The sequence below is a fragment of the Pezoporus flaviventris genome, unplaced genomic scaffold (genome assembly GCF_033815535.1).
Source record: "Pezoporus flaviventris isolate CSIRO_AGI_PZ_B2104156 unplaced genomic scaffold, CSIRO_AGI_Pfla_v1 ptg000013l, whole genome shotgun sequence".
NCBI classification, from domain to species: domain Eukaryota; kingdom Metazoa; phylum Chordata; class Aves; order Psittaciformes; family Psittacidae; genus Pezoporus; species Pezoporus flaviventris.
This window is the reverse complement of record NW_026892561.1, coordinates 40,678,338-40,692,753: the sequence shown is the minus strand read 5'-3', so window position 1 is coordinate 40,692,753 and position 14,416 is coordinate 40,678,338. Positions and strand designations below refer to the sequence as shown.

Sequence of the window (14,416 nt, the reverse complement as noted above, 5' to 3'; positions counted from 1 at the left end):
TCCTCAAAATTATTGTGGGACAGGCATTCAGGTTTGAGTTGGTCATTGTTTTTCTTCTCTAAATACATTCAGCACTAGAACATAGGAATATCTTTCCTCTTAAAACAGCCTCAATCTTAGTTCCTCTTTGTTCCTAATTAAATAGTGTAAGACTTGAAATTTAAACGGTGTAAACTTACAGAACAACAATCATAAGCAAATACAATAAATTATCATATAGGTTTATCAAATTTATGACAGGCTACAAACTATTTAACCGTTTATTTCTTGCTACTGCTAAATTGATAGCTAAGAATATATCTCAGTGACTAGTTAAAAAATTTAGTGACCTGTAAAACTCACCAGGCAGCTGTGAAAAGCCACTTAATCCATTCAAATGAATCCTTTGTTAATGCCATTCACGCTGATTGAGGATCTGTATGTGCAGCACTTTTCTTTCTTTGATTTTTTTTTTTAACAGGTCTTCTCTTTCCTTCTGTTTGTGTATGGTCTATAAACACTGTTCCATACTGTTGTTTTCTCCTCTGAACCTGTTTATATTAAAATAAACATCTGATGTACAAACATGAATACTTAATATAACTAAAATATGTCTTAACCATTTAAATATGTCACACAGCACAGCTCTACATTGGCACACATTATATAACTCCTATTCAGGCCACATTTTATCAGCAATCCAATTATTTCAAGGGAACTATATATGAAAGTACAGAGAAACATAAAAGGGTACAAGATTTCAGCCTAGAAAAAAGATAGTCTTCATTCGGTGTTTGAAATAATCAACAAATTGTGTCTTGCATTATTAGATACTTAGAAGTATCTTCTGCAAACTGGGCTGGACAAGTGTCTATGTGTACATCTGAGGAAAGGAGGACTACTCTGAATGCAGAATGAAGCCATTTGTATTTTCAGCTCAAGATTTCTATCCATATGCACGGATAGATGACAATCCTTGGAAATGTTACCTAGAAATTATTAGCTTTATTTTTAGAACATTTTTCAACAGCTTTTGCCAGGATTTAGAAAGCTGGAAGCCCTAAGTGTAAGACTGACCAGAGGCCTCTACAATCCCAGCCAATCGAATTTCGCATACATAAATTAACTACACAGTGCATCTGTGACCTCTGACTTAGGTCTAATAGCATATATGGAGTTTTGTGAGGAAACGTGGTGCACAAAACCTTGTGTAAGCTCAAAGCTTCACAAATCCAGAGGAATGGCCTGCTCCTGTGCAAACTTTTACATCTCCCAAATAGAAAAAAGGTGTAATCCTTTGGAATAAGGCATATCTGGCAAATGATTCACAATGGTTATTTCAAACTGAGGGCTTAAGAGGCTTTTCCCAGGCTAGCACAGATTATCACAGGATTTTATTTTTTTCCCCAGATGTGGGGAGGTTAATTTTGAGGAGACTGAACACTAACTAGAGTGAACTGACAGGGGTTCGTTTTCTTTGGAGAAGTTCTTCTTTGAAGAAGAACTTTCTTTACTTTCCTGAGTAAGCAAAGACTATCAGTTACTGAGAAGGGAGCAAAGACGTGACCTCCCTGCTCTCTGATAGCTGTTCAAAAACCAGCTATCTTTTCTTTGTAAAGCAAACGAGTGAACAGTTCCTGAAACATTACTGTCTTGTTTTCTGTTATTTAGACAGTGTAGCATATTTCTAACCAGAACTAATCTAGAAATAGTAGTGACTTCTATATGTATGCAGAGGATATTCTTACCCTGCAGTCTGAAGGAGAGACTTTGTAAGCTACTGTGTACTAACAAATAAATACCCTCAGGGCAGCCAATTCATACTGCAAGATCACACCCCGCATGTACTGTACAGTACTCCATAGTCTGCCAAATTCTTAGTCTCTTTCTGTGCCCTAGTTCCCCATCTGTAAAAAAAAAAAAAAAAAAGAAAAAGAGAGAATAAGGGAAAAGAAGGAAAAAACCCTAATACTCCCAATAATAAAATAATAACACACTCAATACCACCAAAGGAATAAAAGGAATAGACAAACACCACCAAACCTCAGCTCATAAAATCTTCCAAAGCCAGAGGGGTAAAAGCTGGCAATATAACATAACCTAGATGTTTAGTTTCTAGACATGAAGGAAGACAATTTCATTCTTAGGGATTCTGATAAGACTACAGGACATGAGCCATAGTCTGAGGCAGAGACACAGCTGCAGTTATCAAGTTGAAAAAAAAAAAGAATAGAGCAGACCCAACTATATTCTCAGTTCATCTAAAGAAACCAACATCATGTTTAACAAGGCCACTGAAGTTGCAAAGTCAAGAATTCAGTTCAGTAATAAAAAATAGGGTTGTGTACTCAATTTTAATGTAGTTCTTTTATGCATATGATTAGGATAGTCAGTTTCGTTACAAGAATATATATATTGTTTTCCACAGGACTGCTGCCTCATACATGATGGACATATTCCATACTCTTTTCATCCTTTTCCTTAAGCCATATTTTTTTCTTTTACAGTGTCCTATGAAATTTTGCACTTTTTATTAAATTCATAGAACTCTAATGTTTCCCATAAAAGTATTACCTATTTATAAAAACAGAAAACAGTTATCCTTGTTTTCCCATACAGTACTGAGGAAACAAAATTAAAGCTAAAATCATTAAATAGCAAATAGTGAAAAAAAAAACAAACCCTGGACTTCAATTTGTTGCAGCTTTCAACTGTTTTCTAGTATTAAGGTTGAACTCTCTGTTGTTCATGCACTAATGGTTTCTTTTGGTTTTGGGTTTTTTTGTTCTTTTGTGGTTTTTTGGTTGGGTTTTGTTTGTTTGTTTGGGGTGTGTTGGGGGCTTTTCTGTGTTTTTTTTTTTTTGTTTTGTTTTGTTTTGTTATAGGTGGTTGGTTAGGTTTGGGTGGGAATTTTTGTTTGGTTTTATTTGGTTTTGGTTTTGTTTGTTTCTGGGGGGATTGTTTGGAATTTTCTTCTTTTTTTAAAGTACCTCTACAGGCAGCTGCAGGTACACTTTTTGACAGAAGCCTGCCTTGCCAGCTGGTGTGTCAAGTAAGACCATCTCTCTAAAGTTTGTAGCTCTCTGAAGGCACTACAGACTGCAACAGTATCAGCAACACAGTCTGCATCAAGGTTTCATAGACTTTTTTTGGATGGATGCCATCAGTTATGGTAATAACGAGCAGGAGAGAGAATATCAGTGGCTGATCATACTTTTATTCTACCTCTATGCTGTGAAGTCATGTATCTGTCCTAGAAACTCACATTAAAGGCATATATGCTTTTAAGTGATTGTCTCATAATGCAACATTACTTGCTGTTTCTTAACTGTAAAACACGTAACTACTATCAGGTTGGGCTGTACTACATAGCAGCCAGCTGCTCAAGGTCAATGAAACAGGTGGCACTAGGATAAAACTGGGCTCAAAGAGGTCTTCCTTTAGAAGATGTGTCTTTCTGTGTCATCCCCCTTGTTAGCATTTTCTGGTATTTGTTTCGAGCTTGATGGCTTCTTTTTATTTTGAAATTTCTGTACAGAGTTTTCACCATTTGAAACTGACTCAATATATTTCTATTACAGCAGTAGTCCATTCACTAACTGTTCATTCACTAATTCATTCTGTCTCCTAACAGTGGTCTGCCTGCTTTCTTCCAATATTTTTTTTTTGCCTAGTATTCAAGAGCTCTCCTTTTAAGTTCTGTCTTCTTTATTGAGACTCATTGTTAATTCAGCATCTAAATTTGAATTATTTCTGAGGACTGACCACTTTCTTCCACTGTAGTCTTGCTTCCTCTGACCTTTTCTCATAGAAGCCTGCACCTTTTGTTTTCACTTTTGTATAAATGAGTGTCTGCTACCTTCTGTCTATCTCCAGTTCTTCTAATGTTAAATTTCAGAGGTGGATTTAGGTACTTGTAATTTATAGGTGTTACGGCTTATACAACAACTGCAGACCTCATTTTTGTCCTCATTACAGTATTCCTGTGTAAAAAAATGTAGCACTGTTATAGTCAACAGGTTTAGGAACCTGACAAATAAAATCCATCTGTTGAGCAGTAACCCTAAGACACTATTCTATATGCTCACCATCAATCTGGCTTGAAAACGGGATATTTTCCACCTTTTGTACATTGCTGTCTACCCCAGCTTTCTCTCACTTATACTTGAGATTTTAGAGACAAGGTGATAACATCTGTGATGATGTACAGGATCTTTGATACTGAACATATTGCTCTGCTCTTCCAGAGATGTGTTCCTGTTGCTAGTACTAAACTAGTAGAGATCCAGCACTACTCTCATGTCTGTAAGACAAGCTGTTTTACAAAGTTCTGTGGTTAGCGTTATACCCACTAAAGGCTTTAGGTCTGTACCACATGAGTAGTCCTGGATAGATTTCTATACATATATTATTGTATATTGTTGTTTTTTCTGTATTGCTTCTAGTGCTTAATATAAACCTGTAACGTAGGATTTCCTGTCCAGCACTCACAAACGCTGCAGATAAGGTAAGATCACTGTGGCCAGACTGGCCAACATACTTTTTAAGTTTGCACCATCTCAGAACAGCTCTTTATTTGGTGCGGTGTTACCTTGACCATGCAGTGCTTTTGTCAGTAACATAAATGTCCTAAACTTTACATACTGCCAACAATTTGCAAATCACACTTTCATTCACAAAACTTTTATATCATGCTAAACTATGCGAAAAGCCCGGGCAGAAACATTTCTCACTGATTTACATTTATGTAGTGGACAGCACTTTGTCCCTTCTGGGACTTCTTGGTCTCTGCAGTCTCATCAAGAAAAACTTGATGGAGAGCGCTGCTTAAAAGAAAACACTCTTGTCAGTGCCCGGGCTCGCCCCGGGCAGAGGCGGGATGGCGCTGAGGGCCCTGGATGCCGCCGCCTTTCCCTGGTGCCGCCTCGGTCCCTCCCCGGTTTAACCGACCACTTCTCCCGCCGGGGAGCTGCAGATGACCCCGGTTCGGGCGGGCACAGGCCGTGCCCTGTCTTGGCCGGTGTCCGTGGCTGGCCCGGACGGGTCCCAGCTCCCACCGCGCAGCCCCGCGGTCTCTCGGATGGCGCCCACTACCTGCGCCTTCACGGTCACGGCGACGCAGCAGAAGCAAGTGCAAGACGGAGACAGCCTAGTAACCTGGGACACCTCCAGCTGTCCTGGGACGGGGCTGGCCCCTCAGCGAGCTGCCCGGCCCCGGCAGGCGCCGAGGCCAGGCGAGGACGGCCTGTCATGAGCGCCAGGTACCGCCGCCCGGGGCTGCCCCTCCGCAGCGCTCACCTCAGCTCCCAGGCGGGAAAGCCCCCGGCTCCTCTCTCACTTCACACCCACTGAGGACGGACGGACGGACGGACAGCGGCTTGCCGGTGTTGCCCAAGGAAAAAGACGCACAGAGCCAAGAGTTCAGGACAGGAGAGAAGACGAGAGGGGAGGAGAGGGGTGGCCCAGCCGGCCCCGCCCCGGCCATCCCCAGCCTCTGTCCCCACCCCAGGTCGCTGGGAGCACCGAGGAGGGTGCGAAGCAGCAGCCCCCAGGCCAAAAGCCGCGGGCGGGCGGGGGGCAGAGTCCCAGCGCCCCTGGCCGTGCTCCGCGGAACGCCGCGCAGGCAGCGCTGGGCGCGGGATGGCCGGCGGGGACTGCCCCGGCCACCTGGCGCCGCCGCTTCTGCTGCTACTTGCCCTGCTCTGGCTGGGCCGCGCCGCGGCAGCTGAGGTGAGTGAACGCGGGGCGGCGGGGCTGAGGCGCTGGCGGGGTGTCCCGGAGTGGAGGGGTGCCCCGCGGCTACTGCAGTCAGCTGGGACAGAGCGGGGCCTAGCGAGTCTCCCTCTTCTGCCAGTGCACTGCATTCCGGCGTTGGCAGCTTACGAGAAAGAAAAGGTGAATTCCTTCTGTTTAAAATTATGTGCCTCACCCTCCTCAGGTACATGGCAATCGGGCGCTGCGCGGTGCGCTCGCCCAGCGGTGAGGTCCCGTTACCCCTGCTCCGCTGCCAGGCGGGGATGAGAAGGGGTGGCCCCCGGACCGGGCGCTTCGCCGCCGCAGGTCTCAGGTGCGAGGGAGAAGCACCGCGTGCTGCCAGCGAAGGGCTCCAGTGAGGGGAGCAGGGCTCAGCCCCGCCGCCGGCGGGAAAAGCCGCCGCGGATGCCTGACCCGAGGGCAGCGCGTCTCTCCGCGGGAGGCGGTGTGCGCGGACGGCAAGGACATAGCGGTGCTGTGTGTGGGTGGTGTCTGAGATAAACAGACCGCCAGAGCATCACTTAACCGTCTGGACCTTATTGCAAAAAAAAGTTTGTCTTTCAGGTTTAATGATGAGCGTGCATCACCGTTTGGTAGATAAATACTTCTAGATCGTACTGTAGTCTCTGCCGTTCCTGTCTCCTCTGTCTGGTTATAACGTTTAGATTGTACATTCCGAACTGGGAAAAGAGCAGTCAGTTGTGCGGGTGAATGGGTCAGTGTAGCTCTCAACATTTCTGACAGTAACCACGCAGAAAACTGCCACTTTCAGTAAATTTTGGACAGACATCAAACACGGGAAACTTTCAGTTTCAGTCAATTTCAAGTTCTGTTTCTCCAGTAATGGTCAACAGTGTTACTTTCTCCTTGCATGTGTGTGTAAAGCTCTAACCCAGTACATGAAAATCCTTTACTGTGTATCAAAACATTTCGCAGTTGACCTTTATAAGGACAAAATCTGACCGCCTACTTTGTTATCCCTAAAATAGAGACACATTCTGCTGTAATACTCTGAAGCAGACTAATTAATAATAATGTTTCTTCTCGAGTATTACAGCTCCTTCACACACCCATTTCGGGTTAAGCATCTAGAAGCAGTATAAGCGCCTCACCAAACATGTTTTCTTTCATGGCACTCTAACTTGCAGTCAAGTTTGGTCATTTAACAAAGATCTACTTGTTTTATTTGTAATGGAATTAAAATACCTCATGGTTCTTATGTAGAACAGAGGAAACAGATCTATTTGCAAAGTACGTATTTTCTGCAGAGTTGTTTCAGCCTGACTAAATCTGATCCTTACTCTAAAGCAAGATGTGGAAGATAAATGAACTCAAGATCTGCCTCTCTTCTACCCATTCTGCTGTTCTTTATTTCACTCCTCCTCTGCTGTTACCTCCCCATCCATTGCCCCTGATGTTGCACATCATCATATATGCTTCTCAAGCACAGGCTGTGCACCAGGAATGCCTACCCTCCCACAACACACACACACTTTTTCTAAGCCTCTAGTCTGTCTCTCTTGATCTTGTCATCCTGTTTCATGTTTTCATTTGCAAAGGAAGGGAAAAGGAGGAATATTGACAAGTAAGACCCCATGTATGGCCCAATAAAGCATTTAGAATCATAGAATCATAGAACAGTTAGGGTTGGAAAGGACCTTAACATAATTTAGTTCCAACACCCCTGCCATGGGCAGGGATGCTTCACACTAGACCATGCCACCCACCACCTTTTTAGCAACTTCAATAGGATTTCTAGAGCAGACTCATGTACTGTATTTTATTAGCAGGCTTTCTGCTTAGGAAAAATCACAAAGCTCCAAGATACCAGTTTTCTAGAGCATTGTCACTACTAGATCCTCCTTTACACTTGGGTCTTAAAGACAGGATTTGTGATGGTAGCAGGTGTCTTCTACAGAAATCTTGCTGTTTAGGCAGAGTTTGAACATAATGAATCAATTCAGTGGTGCTCTGAAAATTCAGCAGATCTCAGATGTTGTCTGAGATTAGTTTAAACTAGATTTGCAACAGATTATCCAGTTTAAAATTTAAATGGCGTAATTCTATTCTCCTATAAAAATGCTGTTATTTTCAAAAGAGTCTAGCAGATTTTTCTCAGTTTATCTAAACTAATTAAATATTAGTGGGTAATGATAATTTATGTGAAATGATTGATGAATAAATCATTGCATCTTGGCTGGACTGTGCATTGCAAAGAATGGACTTTCATATGAAAATGAGTTTATATCTGACCAGCAAGTAATGTTTTGCTGTTTGCCTAAATTAACAAATGTTTTCTCATAGAAAAGTTTTAAGTATATGTCTTTTAAAAAGTAGTTTATTTTTGAAGAAAGAAAATTATGAATTTGTGCCTTCTGCTGTTTATGCAAGAAATTTTGGTCCTCACAGCCATTCACAGAGAACCAAACTTCTCTGCCCTTAGGAGGCTGAACTTTCTGGCACCTGCTAGGGAGTATTATTATCTGCATTCTTGGCCACTGGCATGCTCTAATCACATCTTCTGAAAACTCAGCAGAAGTAGCATCTTCCCATGTCAAAGGCTTTACAGCTTGCTTGATGTATTCCTTCACTCCAGATACTGATGTTATAATTCTTTGGATTTTTCCACTGTTCATTTAAATACTTTAGAAGAAGAATCATAATTTAAAAAATATCAAGATGTTTCTGCAGGGAATAAGATCCTTTTCATTCATCATATTTTTTTATTATTCTTTCAGAAAAAGAATGAAATGGTTTGCTTTCTCATTGTTTCATTTTGTTTAACAGTACCTAGAACTGGTACTGTCTTGATGCACACATACAATCCAATTAATTCTCCTGAGTGTGTGCTGTCTTGTGATACCATCCATGTACTTCTTGTATGTCTTGAAATTAAACACTAATCTAAAAATATTCCCTGAAATCTGCTGTTTCAAAGGACACTAATAAGAAAAATACCTTCTTCAAGTTCATGTTTGCTGAATCAATACTACTTCTTAGTGGCATTGATCATTTTTATGATGGCGTTGTGTTAGCAGGTGTTCAGAACAGGATAAAAGAGAGTTTCTACTTGAGCAGGATTACTTGATTGCAAGTAAGCTGAACCTCCTGTAACTACCATATTTCAATTTGCATTGTAGTACAATTGCAATATTGTATACACAGGATAAAATTAAGTGCTCTCTATCCTCTAGTTGCTTCCATCATTACTTTTTCATATTTTCATCTTGTTCTGCTGGCAGAGGAGTAGAGGTAGCAAACTTTGTGGCTATAAAACTTGGAAATATCTTTTTTGGAAATCCTCCTTCTCATGGTGACTAGAGGCAAATGTTCATGTTTTCCAATTAATTTCATATTTTACAAATGTTAGAATTTGCATGCAAATATTTACAAACTAGTCTTTTCTTCTTCATGCAGGATTGTTTTCCTAACTAAAAGCAAACTATACTTTGTCACAAACAGATCTTAATACCTAGCTCTGTAAGGAAAAATGGCAGTGCTGTAGCTTAGCCATGACCATCTCCAAGGCTGGTAAGAACGGAATCTAGGCTGAATCACTTTGTTTAGCTAGGAATCAAAATATTGGAGGAACACAGGTGAGTCACAGTGAGAATGTTCCTTCTCTGCTGGCCTTTGGAAGCGTCCAGGTTCTTTGCCACATGAGGCAGCTAAGAGAAGATGTGCACCTGAATGTACAAAAGAGAGTTCACTGAGTGTGTTAGAAAAACAAGTCCTTTGTGAAGTACTCTCTTTGATTTGGTTAATATGATCCCAGCTCTGAAGTTAGTGGGGGTGTTACTCTGATAATTGGGCCCAATTTATACTGGGCTTTTCTGATCTTGATTGCCTCTATAATTAGTCGTAATTCCTCCATCATCTCCACAGAGAAACAGGCCAATGTCAGAGTGCTGCAGAGCAATGCTTTTCCTACTGGGCCAAGAGGGTTAACATAAAGAAGCAGAGTTGCCCTAATATTTGTGCATCAAAATTTATGGAGTTCTGCTCTTTCATACCACGTGGAGGCTTTCTCTGATGGCCAAAAAATGTTAAGTATGCTTATGTGTATGGTGCATCATACAGCTGAAAGGAGATGAGCCTCCTTAGCTTATTTTAGGAAACACCTGTAGAACAGCTAGCAATTTATGTATATCCTTTTTCTAACATATCTAAAAGGTAAGTACACATCTAAGCAAAGCTCTCTAATACAAGTTATTTTGCTGGCTGAATAATATTAAAATAATCAAAGCAGACAGGCAGACATTGGTTCTTTCTTCATTGCCTTGCATTTCATATCTATATAACAGCATTTTATTTCTAGATCTGTGCTAGATCTGTTCTGCAATACCTAGAGCTGATTTACCATAACATGCATTTGAAACAAAATACTTTGCTATTAAGTGCAACTAGCATGGGATATCCGGTCATCTGTTTTACTGTCACATTCTCACCCTACTGCCTAACAAAGTAATACTAGAAGGCTCAGTACGTTGGCATGGGTTACAGGAGCCTAGGAGGAAGGTCAAATACAAAAAGGCTTTTTTCTTCTTAACTGTTTAGAGCCCCAGTCTGTCATACACACACTTAAAAAGTTCCCTTTTGCCATACCTGGTATGTTTTTAATTATATTTTCATTGTTTATAGTTTGTGTTTTTTTTTTTAACTTAGTAGTTTTGTGATAGCATACAAGTCTCAAATTTACAGGCTTTCCATTTGGCCTAGTTCAGTGAAGGCTTTTTAACTACAACTTTATGCTACATTTTTCCACAAATCATTTTGGAGGAAGCTGCAAGGAAAAGTAACCTTTCTTTTTTCCTTTTTTTTTTTTTTAATCTGTGAAATCACCTTTCAAAAAAGAGAAATCAAAGCATATGCAATAAGCTTTCTCTGAACAAGCTCCTATTGCTTTCAGTGCTGTTTGCACCACTTAACAGAAGATGCACACCAGGAATTTTATGAACATACAAATACACAGGCCTGAGGAGACAACAATTATAGTGAATACCATTCCCACACTCAACAGTTGGGACCAAATACATCTGTGTGATGTAATGCTAATTATATTATAGTAGGTTAGCAAATATTCACTACCTAAATGATGTGTATTCTTTGTTATTAGATTGCTCTTTTAAGATGACTGCCTGTTAGGAAGGAAGAACACGGATGAATAAGCTGATTAAACACCCTTTCGAGTTAGCTACACAAAATTCTGTGGCCTGAATTACCTAATCTATTATTTATTGTTTTTCCTTGTGAAAAAGGGAAACATTTTTTTTCTATTGGCACCATGTCCTGTTCACGGTCAGGAGAAGAAACCCACAAGGATGGGGTTTATGGGTCTGCCTTTTGAGATATTACCCATCTTATTATATCATGAACAGTTTGGTCCAGTTTCTGATAGTCCTCAGCACAGTGACTTCCACCCTAGTGAGATTGTTTGTAGAGCAAGATATCGGTCATTTTAAATATGTGTCAAAATTTTCTGTGGTTTAGAAAAACATCATTCTCTGTCTTTAAAAGAGGGGGTAATTCTGTATTTTCCCTTTATAGATCAAATGCAATTTAAAATCCCCTGAAAACAGAGATTTAATTGAGAGCCTCAATTTAGAGTTTTCCAGATCTGCTTACAACATGCCAGTACTTCTTACATAGACATTAAGTAATTTTAGGGAGCTTCTACAACACAGGCCTTAGTGGTCAGCACTACAGAGCTCACAAACAATTTGAGTTTGGGAAAAATAAAGGTGTTAGATTTTTTCCTGAATTACAACATTTTACCTGTTTTATATTAACACAGTGATGATAACATGCAGGCAAAGTGAAGATTGTTAAGGCCTGCAATTCTCTCACTTCCTAAATCTTTGTCAGTGAGTTGGAGAGAAGGGAGAAGGTCCATGTAATTAATTATACTCTACCTGCTTGGGGAAGAATATGGTTGGCACTATGGAAGTTGTGGAACTGTGAGCATGATGACAGAACGGTGAGCATTCGTGAGAACAGTATGAACAGCTGTTATGGTAGTTTCTTGGAACTTGCATATAAACAGGCTCATTCACAGCAAGAAAGATATACTGTAAAGTAAATATACAAATATTGTTGTGTTGTATTGTATTGTTATATACAACATAACAAAAGGAACTGTAGGGTGGTGTGTTTTGATTTTGTATTGGGGGGTAGTTTGGTTGGGTTATTTTTGTTGTTTATGGGGGTTTGGGGTTGGGTTTAGGACATAATTTATTCCGTTTGAACATAGGCAAGAGATAGCAGAAATTCTCTTATTTTTTTTTTCCTCTGAGTTAGAGTGTTTTACTAAAGGTTTATGTTAGGTTTTTTATTGTGATAAATATAAATAGTTATAATGGAGAGATTTTTCTAACACTACAAAATTGTTATTATACCAACTTACTGAGCATGTTTTTTCTTTAAAACTTCAGATATTTTCAAACCAGTTTCAGTCTCTGAAGAGAAATGGGGTTTTCATTCACATATTCCCTTGGAATAATAGAAAGTTGATTAAATGTTAATCTGCAGCAGCTGCTTCTGTTTCTCCATACCAGTCATTTACCATAGTTGGTTTGCAAATACTTCCAAAAGATGTTCTGACAGTTTAAAATTAGGGATATAAAGTAAGGAAATTCTCATGAAGTTCACATAGACGCATGTTGTGTGTGCACATTGTGTGATCACAAATTGTGTAGCTGTAAGTTAGATACAAAATACTGCTTTTGTGAAGTGTTACGAATTTTTTTCCCTATGATCAGAAGTACTTAGGACTTCTCTTCTGCACCTCACACTGAAAGCAGCACATAGCCAGTAATGTAAGGCCTATGTCACCAAGGAGGAATATTGATTCAGTAGCTATTCCCTAAGCAAGGTTCCCATTACAAGTGTTTAATGGAGCTTTTTCAACAACACCACTGTCTGTAGCGTAACAGTTGCCTTCCACTGTGTCCTTTGAGATCTAGTCACCCTACATTAGACATTATTGACCAAGTTGTTCATTACTTAAAGAGGTATTTGTTTATAATAGAAAGTCAAAATGAAATAATTTTTGTCAAGAGCTAGGTATTCAGCTGGTAGGCAAAATGCTGTGAATTCCAATAGCACACGTGGCTGTTAACGGGAGTCTTCTGAGGTAGGAATGTCTGGCTGCCTTCCAGTTCACAAGTGACTACACAATATTTCGGGGTTTGGGAACTGACATATTTTCCTTCATCACATCATCTCCTATTTCTGTTCTATGTTGTCTATACTTATTGAAGGCTTAATAATTTGGTTTTGTTTTACTGGTCCAGCAGTCACTGAAAAAACACAAAGTTCTTCGTGGTCTTTGATAATTTTAATGAATTCATGTTTGATGCTTAGAATGCATGAAAAGCTTGTAGTATACAGATTGCAATTGTGAGACTGGTATTTTGTTTTGATAGCAGTGTTTTGGAGTGAGGGGACTTCATTCTCCAGTGTCTTGTATGCTACATGGTGATTTACAGTTGTACAACATGAGGAATATGCTGCCAGGGTCACGTATCTACTGACCGTGTCTAGATAGAATTACTGACTGTCCTAGTCTAGCTAAGTATCCTAATACAGGTGCATCACACTCCGAAAAAGATTTTCCTTATATGCCTTTTCCACAGTAGGAACTTTTTTCTATACAGCTCTGCTCTCATACCCTCTGAGATGAGCAGTTTAGGGTAAGTTTTCAAAAACATAACTTTGTCCAAGCTAGAAGGTGCTTTAGCTAACACCACAGTGTCCGGAAAAGTGCAGCATTTCACACTTCTATGCAGCATGCCTATGTCAATGCAAGTCTATAGTGTAGATAAACATTAAAGCAAAACTTTCCACATGCTGTATTCATGATACTTTACCCGCACTTTTATTAGACATAATGCAAATCATGTAGTAGAGAACATTAGAGAAATGAGCCCTTTGTCATTTTAGTCATTATATTAACATCAACTATGTGAGCAGTATTATTCTATGTGCTCAGTTGTGGTTTATAGACGCAGCTGGAATGTGTAAAGTGATTATCCTCCACTGACACAGCTCAGGAAGAATTCAGAAATCTTAGTGTGTCAGCAGCCCTTGAAGATCCATAATCAAGACTCTTAAAGGAGCTGGCTCACTGATACATAATTTTTCATAAGTATTGGAATTTAAGAGAAATTAGAGGAAATTTGCAATTAGCTGATAATTTACTTCCACTTAGAAAGGAGCACTGTAATGACTTGCATATTTGTAGGCTGCTCAGGACACCTTCAATGAGCAGAAAGATAGGAAAAACCCCCCTAAAGTGGCATCATACAGAAATACAAAAATAAATCTTACCCAATAAGTCTTATTCCATGTTTTGATGGAGTTCTAATTTAGTGGTCCTCGAAGTTAGAAGATAAAGACCTAGCTGGCAGGATAGGTGAGATGCTAATGAAAAACAAGTTTAAATGAAAAATCAGGCTTGCATTTGAAAAAATGAGCCTGATCATCTGTTAGAATCACCAGTGAATGAAAGTGACAGCCTCCCCACCCACTTGAGAGAAGACACCTGGGCTATTTTTACCATCCAGAGTAATTAATGGATATCACTTGCACTGTTTTTAATTCATCTTAAAATTCCTTACATTGCACAGTCATCTTTCATTTATGTTAACCTGGATATACCTCCAGAATCAGTGGAGCTCACCCA

The 14,416-nt window shown here is 40.0% G+C and overlaps 2 protein-coding genes across 2 annotated transcripts in view; one reads left to right on the top strand and one right to left on the bottom strand.

Moving 5' to 3' along the window:
• COL4A4 (collagen type IV alpha 4 chain) overlaps positions 1–507 on the bottom strand; it is a 68,119-nt gene extending 67,612 nt beyond the window's left edge. The window contains exon 1 of the mRNA XM_061452995.1: positions 343–507. Within this exon, the coding sequence (XP_061308979.1) occupies positions 343–398 (56 nt within the window). The 5' untranslated portion in view covers positions 399–507. The remainder of the gene's footprint in view (positions 1–342) is intronic.
• A 4,894-nt stretch (positions 508–5,401) lies between these two features.
• COL4A3 (collagen type IV alpha 3 chain) overlaps positions 5,402–14,416 on the top strand; it is a 63,994-nt gene continuing 54,979 nt past the window's right edge. The window contains exon 1 of the mRNA XM_061452994.1: positions 5,402–5,709. Coding sequence (XP_061308978.1) covers positions 5,620–5,709 — 90 coding nt within the window. The 5' untranslated portion in view covers positions 5,402–5,619. The remainder of the gene's footprint in view (positions 5,710–14,416) is intronic.